The sequence below is a fragment of the Eleutherodactylus coqui genome, chromosome 7 (assembly GCF_035609145.1).
Source record: "Eleutherodactylus coqui strain aEleCoq1 chromosome 7, aEleCoq1.hap1, whole genome shotgun sequence".
Lineage (NCBI taxonomy): Eukaryota > Metazoa > Chordata > Amphibia > Anura > Eleutherodactylidae > Eleutherodactylus > Eleutherodactylus coqui.
Window position 1 is genome coordinate 186,759,183 of NC_089843.1, and position 17,881 is coordinate 186,777,063.

At 45.1% G+C, this 17,881-nt stretch overlaps 1 protein-coding gene across 1 annotated transcript in view; it reads right to left on the minus strand.

Annotated features, from left to right (window-relative positions):
- The window catches only part of LOC136573017 (MOB kinase activator 1B), an 83,947-nt gene that overhangs the window by 43,209 nt on the left and 22,857 nt on the right, over window positions 1–17,881 (minus strand). Inside the window, exons 2-3 of the mRNA XM_066574111.1 lie at window positions 12,668–12,834; window positions 9,747–9,840 (exon numbers count right to left, since the gene is read on the minus strand). Of these exons, the coding sequence (XP_066430208.1) occupies window positions 9,747–9,840; window positions 12,668–12,834 (261 nt within the window). The remainder of the gene's footprint in view (window positions 1–9,746; window positions 9,841–12,667; window positions 12,835–17,881) is intronic.

A 17,881-nucleotide genomic window follows, 5' to 3' on the forward strand; every position in this document is an offset into this window, starting at 1 on the left:
TGATGAAGATATGACAAAGTTCTGCAATCATCAACATAGAGTAGGCACAACAGTGGACCACCAGTGCCGTGGAATCACCATATGCCTCTTTTAGCCTAAACACAAGAACTAGGAACCAAGGAAAGACGGGGGAAACAATGGTGGAGGTATATAAACAATTGATATCCCCTTCGTTATCACTATAACAAAGAGCTTCCTTGCATCAATGACCCCTCCAGTATAGATGTGAAAGGCAGTGGAATGAATATTGTTGAGCTCTGCTTGGCAGGAAATACACTTAACCATCTCCCTAGAGCCTCAAGTTTCCCCAGAAAGGTGGCAGATTGACAGAAAAAATGGGTAGCAATTTACTAATATAATTTTATCACAATCACTCTCAGAAAAAGTAATATTTAGGTCCTGCTCCCAATTAGTGAAAAACTGAGTCCTATCTTGATTGTAAAGCCTTAACCCCTCCATGACCGCCGATACGACCTCTATCGGCGGTCTATGTATGAACAGAGATCGCGGGGTGGTCTCTCTTCATACAGCGTGGGCACCGGCTGTTTCTTACAGCTGGCAACAGCCCCGATAAGCCACCTGGCTTTAAGTGACGCTGTTGTTTCTGACAGCGGCATTAAAATCCCCCAACGGGCCGCCCGTGATGAGATTGCAGTGAGCCATGCGGGTGTCATGGCAGCCGGGGTCATAGACTTATAGACTGGTAGAGTTGGAAGGGACCTCCAGGGTCATCGAGTCTAACCCTCTGCTCCGTGCAGGATTCACTAAATCATCCCAGACAGATGTCTGTCCAGCCTTTGTTTGAACACTTCCATTGAAGGAGAACTCACCACCTCCCGTGGTAACCTGTTCCACTCACTGATCACCCTCACTATCAGAAAGTCTTTTCTAATATCTAATTTGTGTCTCCTCCCCTTCAGTTTCAAACATTGCTTTTAGTCTTTCGTTGTGCAAATGAGAAGAGGGCTGATCCCACTGCACTGTGACAGCCCTTCAGATATTTGCAGACAGCTATTAAGTCTCCTCTCAGCCTTCTTTTTTGCAAGCAAAACATTTTTTAAAGTGGGGTGCCCAGAACTGGACACAGTATTCCAGATGAGGTCTGACTAAGGAAGAGTAGAGGGGGATAATTACCGCACGTGATCTACACTCTATGCTTCTCTTAATACATCCCAGAATTGTGTTTGCCTTTTTGGCTGCTGCATCACATTGTTGACTCATGTTCAGTCTATGATCTATTAGTATACCTTAGTATACCCAAGTCTTTTTTACATGTGCTGCTGCTTAGCTCAATTCATCCCATTCTGTATGTGCTTTCTTCATTTTTCTTGCCCAGATGTAGGACTTTGCATTTCTCCTTGTTAAATACCATTCTGTTAGTCGCTGCCCACTATGCAAGCTTTTCTAGATCTTTTTGAATACTCTCTCTCTTCCCTAGTGTTAGCTACCCCTTCTAGCTTTGTGTCGTCTGCAAATTTGATCAGTTTCAATTCCCTCCTTCAGATCATTTATAAAAATAGTGAACAACACTGGGCCTAGGACAGAACTTTGTGGTACCCCACTTGATACATTCTTCGACTTAGAGGTGCAGCCATTTATGACCACTCTTTGAGTACGATCCACCTAAGAGTTGCCTTGTCAATCCCATATTTGGTCATTTTTTCAATAAGTATAGTATGAGATACTTTGTCAAATACTTTACTAAGGTCAAGATATACTATATCCACCCCATTTCCCTGAGCAACCTAGTCGGTGATTCTGTCATAGAAGGAAATTTGATTCATCTGGCATGATTTGTTTGTTACAAACCCAAGCTGGCTCTGGTTAATTACTCAATTTTCATCCATGTACTTGCACACATGCTGTTTAATAATTTGAATTATTTAAAAAATTGATTATGAAGATCTTTCCCGGTACAGAAATCAGGCTCACAGGCCAGTAGTTTCCTGGATCCACCTTCTTCCCTTTTTTGTAAATAGGGAGAACTTTGCCTTTTTCCAATCTTCTACGACTTCTCCTGTTCTCCAAGAATTTTCAAATATTATGGAAAGTGGTTCAGCAATTACCTCCGCTGCTTCCTTTAGTATCCTCCTTTCGCAATATTTCCCAACCTTCTTGGACATCTCTGTCTTTAAGAACATCTAGTTATTGGATTCTTCCTACCCTGTTTCTGAGTTCATTGAAATCTGCCTTTCTGAAATCCAACCTTGCGTCTGATTTTTCTCAAGTCTTCCTCCCCTTTTTATCAAAAATTCAAGGATAGCATGATCACTGTCTCCTAAGGTCCCAGCCACCCTTACTTCCTCAACCATTTCCTCCCCGTTGATAAGAATTATGTCCAAGATAGCAGATACCCTTGTTTTCTCTTCGCCTTTTGGAAGATAAAGTTGTCAGCAAGAGCGGATAAGAATTTGTTGGATTCCTTACTTTCACCTGAGAGAGATTCCCAACAAATGTCTGGATAGTTAAAATCTCCCATGATCTAACTATGTTGTGCTTTTTTGACAGCTTGGCCATCTGACGTAGAAAGAGTTCATCAATATCTTCTGTTTGTCCAGGCGGCCTATAGTAAATGCCTACAATAGTGTCCTTTCTGTTTTTCTCTCCTTGTTTTTTTACCCAAACAGTTTCTACAGAACTACCATGCTCTGAAGCTTGAATCTCTGTGGAGATGAATGTTTTCCTAACATACAATGCAATACTTCCTCCCCTTTTTTTTGGTCTGTTTCTTAGAAATAAGTTGTATCCTTCAAGCCCTGTATTCCAATCATGTGTATGATTCCACCAAGTTTCCGTGATGCCTACGACATCATATTTCTCTTCCTGTGTTAGGAGCTCCAATTCTCCTTGTTTGTTTCCCATGCCTTCTGAAAAGCCCCAGGGCAGTCATGGCAGAAAAAACCTTTTGGCAGATTTTGAATAAAAGAATCTAAATCCTAAAACAAAAATAAATATTTGGTATCACTGTGTCAGTAAAAGTCCGATCTATCAAAGTAATGCATTATTTACCCCGTACAATGGGCGCTGTCCGAAAAACAAAAAAGGACCCCAGAATTGCGCTTTTTTTGGGTCACCGTCTCTACGAAAAAAAGCAATAAAAAGCGATTAAAAAGTTTAATGTATTCTAAAATGGCACCAACGCAAACTACGGGACGTCCCTCAAAAAATGAACCCTCGCTCAACTATATCGACGAAAAATAAAAAAAGTTATTGAGGTGCAGAAGATGGCGGCAGAAAATAAATTAAAAAAAATGTAATTTAAAAAATAAAAAAATAAAAGTAGTACAGCAAAAAAAAACAAAAACTATAAAAGTTTGGCATCGTAGTAATCGTAGTGACCCATAGAATAAAGTTATAAAGTCATTTTTGTTGCGGTTAATTAGTACCTGTGAGACGGTGACCGGCAAGGTGCTGGAGGGCAGGTATGTGTCGCCTAGGATGCTCTCCTATGCTGCCTTGGGGAGCGCTTGGGCAGATGCGTGCCACCGAGCAGCCTGGGCTCGGTGGAGGAAGCCGGCAGTATAGTGTTAGTGGCATTAAGCCACTAACATGTTGTAGTGAGTAAGTGGCTCCAAGCCGCATAATCCGGGCCGGCTTTTCCTGGAGTGACCAAAGCGAAGGGTGGGATGGTCACTCCCACATACCAGGTGGGGCTGGTACCAGGCCATATAAAGCCTGGGCCTACAGGGCCAGAAGGAGAGCTGAGACCTCTGCAGGTCTGAGAGTCCTGGCTGGCTGTGTGCAGGAGCCATTTTGATTACCAGTGTGTAGACAGGAACGCTACATGTTTAGTAAGTGCTCAGACGAGCAGGATTTCCTTTATGTTTGCCTGATGTTAAGGCCTGTCTTTTGCTTTTGTTTGCTTGGAAATAAACCCAGGCCAAGCCTGGACTAAAGACTTTATCGCAAGTGTCACTGTCTCTGACTGCTTATGCCCAGGTTGCTACCGATCCTAAACGCTAATCCCTCACATATGGTGTTTGGATGCGGGCAGCGGTCTTAAAGAGACATACACCAATTAATGGACATTTTGCTGCAGCAGCTGGAGAACCGTTGCTAAGGGCAACCGCCCAAGAGAGATTGACTGGAGAGTGCGGTAACCCCCCATGTCCTGGGTGAAAGCTGCAACGGCACAGCCAGCAGATACAGCCAAGATGGAGGAACTGATAAAGCAGCTGGTACAGATGAGCGTGCAGCAACAGCAAGCGTTGGCCCAGCAGCAACAAGTGGCGGCGACCCAGCAAAAGATCCATGAGGAGGCCATGAGAGCTCAGGCCGAGACTAATGCTCTCCTGGTGCAAAGTGTGCAGAGGTCGTCTGGTTCGCTCCCCACCACCCGTACCGAGGTACAGGCGGCCTTACAAAAGATGACAGCCACCGATGACATCGAGGCCTGTCTCACGGTCTTTGAGAGAGTGGCCGAGAGGGAGAAATTACCAGCGCCTCAGTGGGCAGAGGTAGTAGCGCCTTTCCTGACAGGAGAACCCCAAAAGGCCTACTTTGACCTCGGGGAGCAGGAGGCCAAGGACTATAATAAGCTCAAAGGTGAGATCCTGGCACGCTTGGGCGTGGACACCCATGTGCGGGCCCGACGCGTACACGCCTGGACTTTCACAGGCGACCTACCAGCTCGCTCCCAGATGTGCGACCTGTTCCACCTGGTGAGAAAGTGGCTGCAGCCGGAGGAGTCGTCCCCGGCAGAGATCGTACAGAAAGTGGTTCTGGATAAGTTTATACGCTCATTGCCCCCCGCAATCCAGCGCTGGGTGGGACAAGGAGGTCCCCAGGACGTGGACCAACTCGTGAGCCTCGTCGAGAGGTATAAAGCCACGGAGGACTTACTGCAAGCCGTGCCTCCCCGACGTTCCAACCCCGGGAACAGCAAGTCGGCTGGAGCCCCTGGTAAGACTGTTCCATATGTAAGGGGTGTCAAAAGTGTCCCAAGGGGAGGCGGCTCAGAGGGGGATCGTTTGGGGCAGAGGAGGAGCCCCAAATGGACACTCGGGTCCCGGGTAGAACCCCAAGGAGACCGGGCCCCCATACGATGTTGGCGCTGTCGTGAGCCCGGGCATCTTGCTGCCAACTGTCCACTTATCGTGGAACCCATGGACTGTGACTCTGCCCGGCGGAGGTCGATGTTCGCACAGCCAGTGTGTTCAGCAGAGACTGCGTCAGAGACTGATCAACCATTATGTCACCTAAAGGTGAATGACTTTGCGGTGACAGCTCTACTGGACTCAGGGAGCTTGGTTACGCTGGTGCACTCCAGCCTGGTCGATCCCACAACCTTCACCAGCCGTCGCATGGGGGTTGTCTGTGTGCATGGGGACACCAAGGAGTACCCTATTGCCCTTGGAAGACTTGATACTCCGTGTGGACTTGCCACCCATGAGGTGGGCGTCGTAAAATCCCTAATGCACACCGTGATCCTCGGGGGAGACTTTCCCCTATTTTGGGACTTGTGGCGACACCGAGGGTCGTCTGCAAATAAGGCTCATGATAATGCAAATGTGTATGATGTGTGTCCAGAACCGTTTGACCCCGAGGGTACGGTTCCAGCAGTAGGGGTGACCCAAGAGAATGGGGATAACTTTCCCTTAACGGTATTGGCGGGTGAGACGGAGGTACAGGATGAAGTAGTTGCTATGCCTGACTTAGAGGTCTCACGTGCCAATTTCGGGACTGAGCAGCTCCGAGACCCCACCTTAGTAAAAGCTAGGGAAAATGTTAAAGTGATAAATGGGGAGCCTCAATTCCCAGGGGCTGATACTGTGTTTCCACACCTTGCAGTCAACCAAGAATTGTTGTATCAGGTTGACAAGGTCCGTGGGGAGGTTGTGGAACAGCTGGTGGTACCTCAGGCCTATCGTGGGATGGTCTTAGACCTGGCGCACAAGCATGTGCTGGGAGGTCATCTCGGGAGCGAAAAGACTAAGGAACGCATCCTTCAGCGGTTTTTCTGGCCGGGGGTACATGGTGATGTAAAACGTTACTGTGAGTCGTGCCCGGAGTGTCAGATAACAGTTCCTATGCCCCATTACCGGAGCCCCTTAGTGCCCTTGCCCATCATAGAGGTGCCGTTTGAGCGGATCGCTATGGACCTAGTTGGGCCCTTGGTAAAGTCCGCCCGGGGTCACCAACATATATTAGTGGTTGTAGACTATGCCACCCGTTACCCCGAAGCCGTTCCTTTACGCAATACGTCATCCAAGGGTATCACAAACGAACTACTTCACATGTTCTCCCGCACGGGCATACCAAAAGAGATCCTGACGGACCAAGGAACCCCCTTTATGTCAAAGGTCATGAAGGAATTGCGTAAGCTGCTGAATATTAAGCACTTACGGACGTCGGTGTACCACCCACAGACGGATGGTCTGGTTGAGAGATTTAATAAGACCCTGAAAAGCATGCTAAAAAAGGTAGTCAATAAGGATGGGAAGGACTGGGACTGTCTGTTGCCATATTTAATGTTCTCAATCCGTAAAGTCCCACAATCCTCCACTGGGTTCTCTCCCTTTGAATTAGTGTATGGTAGACATCCCCGAGGGCTCCTTGATGTAGCTAAGGAGACCTGGGAGCACGAGTCCACCCCCTACAGGAGTGTTATTGAACACATCTCCCTCATGCAGGATCGAATTGCAGCGGTCATGCCCATTGTTAAAGAACATTTACAGCAGGCTCAAGAAGCCCAAAGCCAGGTATATAACCGGTCCGCCAAGGTGAGAACCTTCAACCCTGGGGATCGGGTACTAGTGTTGGTGCCCACCCTAGAAAGTAAATTCCTAGCAAAATGGCAAGGGCCCTATGACATAATTGAGAAAGTCGGAGAGGTAAATTATAAGGTATACCAGCCAGGTAGGCAGAAACCAGAACAATTGTACCATGTAAACCTAATTAAGCCATGGAAGGACAGAGAAGCCCTGACTGCAGTGAGCACCCCCCGTGGTACGGTCCCAGAGGTGTGTGTATCAGGGTCCCTGTCCAAATCCCAACAACAAGAGTCGAGGGAATTTATACAGCGTAATTCAGATGTGTTCTCTGATATACCAGGGCGTACGGGTGTCATAAAACACAACATTATAACTGAACCAGGTGTAAAGGTTCAGTTGAAACCGTACAGGGTTCCAGAAGCCCGCAGACGAGCCATCTCAGAGGAGGTCAAGAAAATGCTAGACCTCGGAGTAATTGAAGAGTCGAAAAGCGAATGGTCCAGCCCTATCGTGCTGATACCAAAACCTGATAGCTCTCTGCGCTTCTGTAACGACTTCCGGAAGCTAAACGACGTGTCAAAATTTGACGCATACCCAATGCCGAGAGTGGACGAGTTGATTGAGAGACTGGGTCATGCCAGGTACTTTTCCACTCTCGACCTTACTAAAGGCTACTGGCAGGTTCCCCTTACAGAGAGCGCGAAAGAAAAGACTGCGTTTGCCACACCAGAAGGGTTGTTTCAGTACATCTGCCTACCCTTCGGTTTGCATGGAGCCCCAGCAACCTTCCAAAGATTGATGGATATCATACTCAAACCCCATCGGCAATATGCGTCAGCATATTTAGATGATATCATCATCTTTAGCGAAGACTGGGACAGCCATCTACCCAAGGTACAGGCAGTACTGAACTCCCTTAGGAAAGCAGGGCTCACAGCAAACCCAAAGAAGTGCGCCATAGGCCTCGAAGAAGCACGATACCTGGGGTATATAATAGGTAGGGGTATTATAAAACCCCAGGTCAATAAAGTTGAAGCCGTTCAGAACTGGCCACAACCCACAACTAAAAAGCAGGTGAGAGCCTTTTTAGGCATTGTAGGGTACTATAGGCGGTTCGTACAAAACATTGCTAGCATAGCAGCGCCCCTAATAGACTTGACCAAGAACAGTAAGTCAGTCATGGTCAAGTGGAACCCTGACGCAGAAAAAGCGTTCCAAGAATTAAAACGGGCCCTCTGTAGACGTCCAGTGTTAGTCACACCCAATTTTAAAAAGGAATTTATTGTCCAAACAGACGTGTCCGATGTGGGACTGGGAGCAGTTCTGTCCCAAGAAGTAGAGGGAGAGGAACATCCCATAATTTATCTGAGCAGGAAGCTCACGCCACCGGAAAAAAATTACAGTATCGTTGAACGGGAGTGCCTAGCCATCAAATGGGCCCTTGAATCCCTAAAATACTACCTTCTAGGTCGGCACTTCAGGCTAGTCACAGACCACTCTCCCTTAACCTGGATGTCACAGGCAAAAGAGAGAAACGCCAGAGTCACTAGATGGTTCCTGACCCTTCAAAACTTTAGTTTTTCGGTAGAGCACAGGGCCGGAAAGCTACAGGGCAATGCCGATGCCTTGTCAAGGACGCATTGCATGGCGGCTAAAGGTGTCCGACCCCACAGGCTCGAACAGAGGGGGAGGGTATGTGAGACGGTGATCGGCAAGGTGCTGGAGGGCAGGTATGTGTCGCCTAGGATGCTCTCCTATGCTGCCTTGGGGAGCGCTTGGGCAGATGCGTGCCACCGAGCAGCCTGGGCTCGGTGGAGGAAGCCGGCAGTATAGTGTTAGTGGCATTAAGCCACTAACACGTTGTAGTGAGTAAGTGGCTCCAAGCCGCATAATCCGGGCCGGCTTTTCCTAGAGTGACCAAAGCGAAGGGTGGGATGGTCACTCCCACGTACCAGGTGGGGCTGGTACCAGGCCATATAAAGCCTGGGCCTACAGGGCCAGAAGGAGAGCTGAGACCTCTGCAGGTCTGAGAGTACTGGCTGGCTGTGTGCAGGAGCCATTTTGATTACCAGTGTGTAGACAGGAACGCTACATGTTTAGTAAGTGCTCAGACGAGCAGGATTTCCCTTATGTTTGCCTGATGTTAAGGCCTGTCTTTTGCTTTTGTTTGCTTGGAAATAAACCCAGGCCAAGCCTGGACTAAAGACTTTATCGCAAGTGTCACTGTCTCTGACTGCTTATGCCCAGGTTGCTACCGATCTTAAACGCTAATCCCTCACATACCGTTGAAAAATACAACTCGTCCCGCAAAAAACAAGCTTTCATACAGCTACGTTGATGGATAAATAAAGGAGTTACGATTTTTTAAAAAGGGGGGAGAAAAAAAACAAAATGGAAAAACGGAAAAAAGCTTGGTCACTTAGGGGTTAATAAAATTTCATATATACATGAAAAAGGTCTATGTAAGAAGGAACAGGCGCTTTGTATTATTAGTGAATCCTACCACTTTATCTACTTCTAGAGTCAAGTCAGCCATACATACAGTGTAAAATACATAGTGGGAGGAGGACACCTATCTTAGCGTTTGTCTCCCAAGTGAACCAAGAATCACTTAAAATCCACTGTTTGGCTGCCCCTGTTCACATAAAATTACCAACCGATCTCACTAAAATCATATGACCTACTTTACCACGACAGTAGTGTTAGAAAATCCCAAAAAGTTAAATGAAATATTCAACTCTACTACAAGTGTATCCCATCTAAACAGTAAGTTATTTGCCTCTACTGAAGCTTATTCGGGTGCCTTCATATGGGGTGTCATTTTACGCTACAAGCAAATCCACCACCAAATCTGCATGTCTTACATGTGGATTCTGATGCGGATAATCTGCAGCAATTCCTTGGCAAATCCAGATGTAAGAAATGAGGATTTTGCGTCAAATTTGTTTGTGGTACAGAATTATGCTTCTTGTAAAGACATCTTAACAGTAATTATTGTGAAAACTACCAGCAGAGAAAAAGAAGTGGTCTTACTTTGGACCAGCAGACATTACTGGGCAACTTTCCTCTGTACAGAAATCTGTTATAGTCCCATATAACATGTTGATCTGGTTGAAAAAATCCACTGCTGTAAAATAAAAAAGAAAATCCTGTTAGAATTCAAAATATAGGCATTTGTCACAAAAGTATACAGAACATTTGAGTCATGGCCAGGAGCAATCACCGAGTATGAACGACGCTGTTCAATAACCAATTAGAACTAATCAAAATCATTTTAGTATTTTCATAGGGACTATTGTATTTACTCCTTTGGAGGAATTAATTTTTTTTTGTAAACCTAGCTTTACATTTAACCCCTTGAGTGGCACGCCCGGAAAAGTTCCGTGACGAGCTCCACTGCTCATAGCAACATAGCCCGGAAGATTTCCGGGCTATGTATCACTATGGGAGCTGCAGAGCACAATGCCACAAGCTGTGACATTGTGCTCTGCCTGCACAGACCCTCAGAGATCAAAGCAAGGGCTTTGAAAAACCAGCAGAAGATATTGCCGACATGTCGGCAATGTCCTGCTTTGTTTACAGGTTGCCATAGAGACCATCGGCTTGTCAGAAGCAAGCCGATGGTCTCTGTGGCAGGGAGAGCTGGTTGTTAGCTGTCAGAGGACAGCTAGGTACTAGCTCTTACAGCAGAGATCAGAGAAAACCTCCGATCTCTGCTGTGTTAACCCTTTACATGCTGCAGTCTATGTGACTGCAGCATGTAAAGGGCTGTCACTGCAGCATGTAAAGGGCTGTCACCATCGGACCCCTGGAATGTGATCAGGGGTCCTGATGGGTCCCTGTGGAAGTCCCCTAAAGGGACAAAAAAAAATAAAAATTTTTAAAAAAATTAAAAAAAAAAAAAGTAAAAAAATTATTAAAAAAATTAAAAAAACACTTGTCTCCCTTTACTTTGTAAAAAATCAAAAATACAATCACACATGTGGTATCCATGTGCGTCGTAATGACCCAGAGAAGGAAGTTAATACATTATTTAACCCCTTAATGACATGGCCCCTTTTTTCTTTTTTCCCCATTTCTTTTTTTCCTCCCCCCTGTTTAAAAAATCACAACTTGTCCCGCAAAAAGCAAGCCCTTATATGGCCATGTCAATGGAAAAATGAAAAAGTTATGGCTCTTGAGACGCAACTGCAAAACTAGTTGAAATTCAATGATTAGACCATTTTAAAAAACCTGCCCTGGTGGGCACGACAGGGTGGTAGGAAACCTGCCACTCAAGGGGTTAAAGGGCCACTCTAAAAACACATTTCCATCCCTGCACCCATCCCCTTATTGTCTGCGACACTTTGGACATTTCCTATGTACAGATAGTCCCCTACCTGTGAACGTTCGAGTTACGAACTCCACAAGATACGAACTGCTATGCAGAGACCGGACAGGCTTCTATTAAGCTGTGCGGTTGCTAGGCAGCCAGAAGCCTTCTAAAGGGCCCTAGGGCTGCCTATGCAGAGTGCCTATCAAGTGCTAACAGTTCCGGAGAGTGGCGCAGCTTGTCGGAACTGCTGCCGCCGGGTGTCCGCTGTAAGAAACAGCGGGCACCCGACGCTATATGGAGCGGAATCCCCTCCATACAACCATTTGTTCGGACATATGAACATACATACTTGCGAACAGGCTCCTGGAACGGAACCTGTTCGCAAGTAGGGGGCTATCGGTATTTTACTCGCTTCAATGAAGTGCAGACTATATATATTCTTGATTTCTAGAATTACCCCTGCTTTCTCTTCCTCTATGTTTTGCTAGTAATCCCATGATGCATCAGCACAGCAATGCATGACCATTACCATCTCTGCCTGCTGGGAGGATGCTAATTATCATCACCCTCTATTATCAGCTAAAGGCCATAAGTATACAGTCAGGGAGGTTGAATGATCATCTTCATTATAACTGTGTGAGAGGAACTTTTCATCATTCATAATAAGTGTGATAGAAAACAAGAGTAAACAAGAATGTCCTGATTCACTGACAGTAAACTATGTATTGAAATTTGATGAAATGAAACAAAGTATGGCCCCCTGCACACGGGTGGATTTGTATTGCGGAATCAGGAGCGGGCATCTACTTCCATATTCAGCAGCAAATACTGCCCATAACATGCTTTCGCTTTTTCCTTTACACCAGAGAAAATCAATTGTTATGTTCTGCTCGCAGAGGAAAAGTCGCAGCATGTTCTATTTTCGCGCTGACGGCTTCCATAGATATTAATGGAAGCCGTCCGATTTGCGGACCATCCGCAGGAAAGAGAAGTTTAAAAAAAGGCAAGTACGCTCGGATGCTGGCTGGGCACAGGGTAGGATTGCACTGCAGGATTCTACATGCGGAATCCGACCTGCCCGTGTGCAGCCGGCCTATCTTTGAAAGTTGAAAAACTTTTTATTTATGCAGCGATTACGTTTTATTTATATAAAACTAGGGGGGAAAAAACTTCTAAATTTAGAGGCCAATATTATAACTCAGCTCTGATCACTATAAAGTTATATTCACATGTAGAAGATTTGGTGCAGAAATTTCTGCAACTGAAAATCAATTTCATTCATCTGATTGGGGTTGTTTCTGCAGCACGTCCATGGATTTCTACAAAACTCCCAAATCTGCAGCATGTGGCTATACCCCTATAGCCTAAGCTGCTGTTGCTGAGCAACTCTCCGTTCTGGGGTATAGAGGGGCAGGGCATATTTAACGCAACCCCTTTAACAACTAGGTTTTCAGACATGCCTCAGCTATTCAGGTCATACACGTGGCTAGACCCGCACTGTGCCAACACAGATTGAGAAGAGCAGCAGTCGCAGCATGGCATCTCAACCTGTACTATTAATTAGATGTTTCTAAAACAGATTTAGGTGGGTAACTTCTTTTGCCAAATCTACCATTTAGTACAATTTCTAAGCACTTACTGTTCACAGCTACCCACTCATTGAGATCTTCTCCCTCTGGCAGCATGACAGCCATACGCAGGTTTCCACTACCCAGAGTGGCTTCTGCATGTTTTAGCAACTCGTACTGATGGGAGCCCTCAGGGATACTCTTTTTTGGCTTAAAGGTTTTCGAAGATCGATTGCCACTGTAAAAAACAAGGAGAAACGAGCATTATTATTCCATGCTTTATGTTGCACTATTTGTCTCACTGTGACAACTTATTTACATACAGTGGATATAAAAGGTCTACACACCCCTGTTTAAAATGCTGTGTTTTTGTCAGGTTAGGAAATCCTACAAAGATTTATTTCCACCTTCAATGTGACCCGTTACCTGTACAATGTCATTAGAAAACAAAATGAAATCTCTTAGGGTGGCAAAATAAAAAAATAAAATAATGAAGTTGCATAAATATGCACACCCTAAAACTAACACTTTGTTGATGTACTCTTTAACTTTATGACAGCATTTAGTCTTTTTGGGTAGGTGTCTATCAGCATGGCACATCTTGATTTGGCAGTCTTTGCCTACTCTTCCTAGCAAAAGTGCTCCAAATCTGTCAGATTGCGAGGGCATTTTGTGAGTAGCGCCCTCTCCAGGTCAACCCACAGATCTTCAATGGGATTCAGGTCTTGGCTCTGCTGGGCCTTTCCAAAACCTTGATATTGAAGTCATTCTTTTGGTGATTTGAAGGTCTGCTTTGGGTCTTTGTTACGCAGAAAGATGAAATTCCTCTTCATCGTCATAGCAGATGCCTGAAGGTTTTCTGCCAAAATGGACTGATATTTGGACTGTTCATAATTCTGTCCTTGACTAAAGCCTCAGTTCCAGCAGAAGAAAAACAGCCCCAACGCATAATGCTGAATCCACCATCTTCACTGCGGGCTGGTGGTCTCTTGTTGATGTGCAGTGTTGGTTTTGCACCGAATATACCTTTTAGAATTATGGCCAAAAAGTTCCCCCTCGGTCTCATCAGACATAACACGTTCTTCTACGGAGTTCTGGCAGGCATGTTGTAGGCTATGGCAAAACATAGCCAAGCTTGGATGCTTTTCTTTGTTAGAAAAGGCTTCCATCTTGCACCCCTACCCCACAGCCCAGACGTATTCTATGAAGAATACGGAAGATGGTTGTCACATGCACTACCCAATCAGTACTTGCCAGAAGTTCCTGCAGCTCCTTTAATGTTGCTATCAGCCTCTTGGGCCAATTTTCTCCTTCCTGGTCTTTTCAACTATTTTTGAGGAATGTCCAGTTCTTGGTAATGTCACTGTTGTGGCAAATTAATCCACTTCTTCATGATCGTCTTCACTGTGTTCCATGGTATATATAATAACTTCGAGATGTTCTGGTTCTCTTCTCCTGACTGATACCTTCCAACAATCAGATCCCTTTGATGTGCTGTAAGATCTTTACGGCTTTTGCTTAAAAATGCAACTCAGAAAAATCCTACTCGGGCAGTAAATCAGGATCCCTGTAAATAATGGCAGTGGACTACTGACTACTATTTATCATGAGTTTGAATGTGATTGGCTAATTCCAAACACAACTACATCCCCAAATATAAGAGGATGTTCACACTTATGGAACCACATTATTTTAGTTTTATTAATTTTTCACCCTAAAAGATTTCAGTTTGTTTTTCAATGGAATTGTACAGATAATGGGTCAGACTGAAGGTGGAAATAAATCTGAAATGATTCATCTTTGTAGGATTTTTTAACCTAACAAAAACTGGCATTTTAACAGGGGTGTGAAGACTTTTTATATCCACTCTATGTCCTATTCAGGCGTATGGATGTGATACAAGGAAGTCCCTTACTTGCAACCCCTCCTCTAATAAGGGACAGTGCAGTGACTATCCATACAGTACAAGGTCGTCCATTCATTTAAATGACCAGAATGTAATACTACACTTCCCTAGCTGTGGCTGGATCCGTCCCCAGCTACAGGGTTTCAGAAGCCTTGGTGATTAATACACAAATTCATGATCAGAGTATAATTTCATGAAGGTCTTTATCTCATGGATAAGTTCTTCTGGTGGCATATGAAACAAAACCAAAGATCAAAATGAACCGTAAGGTATTGGTGAGATATGTACAGACATTACCAAAATGCCACAAGCAAAAAATATCTACTTTCCATTAACAGTGTAAACTATTAACTACTTATTTTTATTACTATCAAATTTATTTATTGAACTACACTACCAACGAAAAGATTAATAGTTTGTAGGTTGTTCATAAATCAATTATTGCTCATTGTATTGATTGCCCGGTTAAATAGCCAGAAATGAACAAACATAATTATCAGTATTTAGTAAGTTACATCGGTAGAAGAAAGTGGATATTTTCCGCCTGTGGCGTTTTGATTCTGGCAGCATATGAGTGCTTAAAGGGGTTGTCCCGAGGCAGCAAGTGGGTCTATACACTTCTGTATGGCCATATTAATGCACTTTGTAATGTACATTGTGCATTAATTATGAGCCATACAGAAGTTATAAAAAGTTTTATACTTACCTGCTCCGTTGCTGGCGTCCTCGTCTCCATGGTGCCGACTAATTTTCGCCCTCCGATGGCCAAATTAGCCGCGCTTGCGCAGTCCGGGTCTTCTTCTTTTCTGAATGGGGCTCCGTGTAGCTCCGTGTAGCTCCGCCCCGTCACGTGCCGATTCCAGCCAATCAGGAGGCTGGAATCGGCAATGGACCGCACAGAAGCCCTGCGGTCCATGAAGACAGAGGATCCCGGCGGCCATCTTCAGCAGGTGAGTATGAAGACGCCGGACCGCCGGGATTCAGGTAAGCGCTGTGCGGGTGGTTTTTTTAACCCCTGCATCGGGGTTGTCTCGCGCCGAACGGGGGGGGGGTTTAAAAAAAAAAAAACCCGTTTCGGCGCGGGACAACCCCTTTAAAGGTTGGGACTCATGGATATAATGTTTAGCTTCTAGTAGTGATGAACAGTTTCACTTGATTCACCGTCCCAGAGAATAGATTTACCTGAAACTTTCTAGAATATTTCAAAGCCGAATATGAAAGCTGCCAAGAATCTGTTTTTAACCCCTTAATGACATGGCCTATTTTGGGTTTAAGGACGCAACGATTTTTGGAGGATTTTCTTCTCCATTTTTCAAAAGTCATAACTCTTTTTTTTTCCCGTCGATATGGCCGTATAAGGGCTTGTTTTGTTGTGTGGCGAACTGTAGTTTTTATCGGTGCCACTTTTGGGTACATTGACTATATTGTAAAACTTTTATTATTTTTTTTATGATAGCAGGGAGAGAAAACGCATCAATTCTGCCATAGATTATTTTTTAAATTTTTTTACAGCATTAATCATGCAGCATAAATGACACAATTTTTTCTGCGGGTCGGTACGGTTACAACGATATCAAAATTCTTATATTTTTTTTTTAGATTTTTCCATTTTCTGCAATAAAAACCCTTTTTTTTTCTAAATCACTGCATTCAAAGTCCTGTAACTTTTTAAATTTTTTTTATGGATGGAGCTCTATGAGGGCTTATTTTTTGCGAGACGAGCTGTAGTTTTTATTGGTACCATTTTGGGGTACATACGGCTTTTTTGATCACTTTTATTGCGTTTTTAGGGAGGCAGTTTTTCAGCGTTTTTTTAATGCTTTTTTTCCGTGCACAGTCAAAAGCATGTGCAACTTATTGTATGCGTCGTTACGGACGTGACAATACCAAATATGTGGGGGTTTAATTTTTTTTAACCTTTTTTTATGCTAATACGAGAAAAAGCATAAGAAAAAGGTTTTTTTTTACATTTTTCTATTTTTATTCATTTTTTTTAAATCTTTTTTTTACACAATTTGTGTCCCCCTGCAGGAATTACAACACTGCACTGCCCTGCCATGCCTTATCGCTTATACAGCGATCACAGGCTATGGCATTACAGGACGCCAGCGTATGGCGTCCTGTTGACATGGCAACAGGCTGGGCTCTCTGCGATTATATCGCGAGAGCCCGGCAACTACACAGAGGGAGTGCGCTCCCTCTGTGAACCCTTCCCATGCCACGATCTACATAGATCGTGACAAGGTAGGGGTTAGCAGCGGGGGGCGCATCTCCGATGCTCCCCCGCTGTTGCAACAGGAGGCCGGCTATGACTGACAGCCGGCTCCCGCTGAGGGATAGCGCGAGATCATAAGTGGTCTTGCGCTATCCCCAGAACGTAAGTTTACGCCCTGTTGCAGGAAGTACCCTGCTGCCAGGACGTAAACCTACGCCCTGGAGCAGGAAGGGGTTAAACATTGTTGAACTTTGATGGACCTATTCAAGTCCTAATAGGATTTAGTATGTTAGTTTTCTGCTACTTTTGATGGCAAAAATAATGTTGCAAATTGCAAAATTCTTGCTGCAAAAAAAAAGCAGGGAAATCCCAACAGGCTGGCAACAATGTCAAATAATGTCAATATGTGTGTAGAGTTTTCAAAACATGTTGAATCAGGTTCAGTACTTACAAAAATTCATTAACTAGGCCGAATGCCCATGGATGGATTATCTCTGCGGAATTCGCGACCAGATGCCTGCCGCGAATTCTGCAGCAATGTCCGTCCATGGATATGCTATGATAAAAGATTCTCCCCTGCCCACAAGTGGAAATCAGCAGCTTTTTTTCCACTCACAGGGCAGAATCTCAGCATGTTCTAATCTGTGCGGAAAATAACATAGACGGTTTCCATTGCAGGTAAATGGAAGTCGTCTGTCCCGCAATTCTTCTGAAGGAAATCACGTCACAGCCCAGTCCCGGCGCTACATGCGCTGCACTGCACATGTGCGAATATGAACTCCATTCTTTTGAATTGAGTTATTCACATGAGTGATTCTTTTAACCCCCTCGTAGCGATGCTTTGAGCTTAAAGGGGTTGTCCCGCGCCGAAACGGGTTTTTTTTTTTTTTTTAACCCCCCCCCCCCCCGTTCGGCGCGAGACAACCCCGATGCAGGGGTTAAAAAAACAACCCGCACAGCGCTTACCTGAATCCCGGCGGTCCGGCGTCTTCATACTCACCTGCTGAAGATGGCCGCCGGGATCCTCTGTCTCCGTGGACCGCAGGGCTTCTGTGCGGTCCATTGCCGATTCCAGCCTCCTGATTGGCTGGAATCGGCACGTGACGGGGCGGAGCTACACGGAGCCGGCATTCTGCACGAGCGGCCCCATAGAAGACTGCAGAA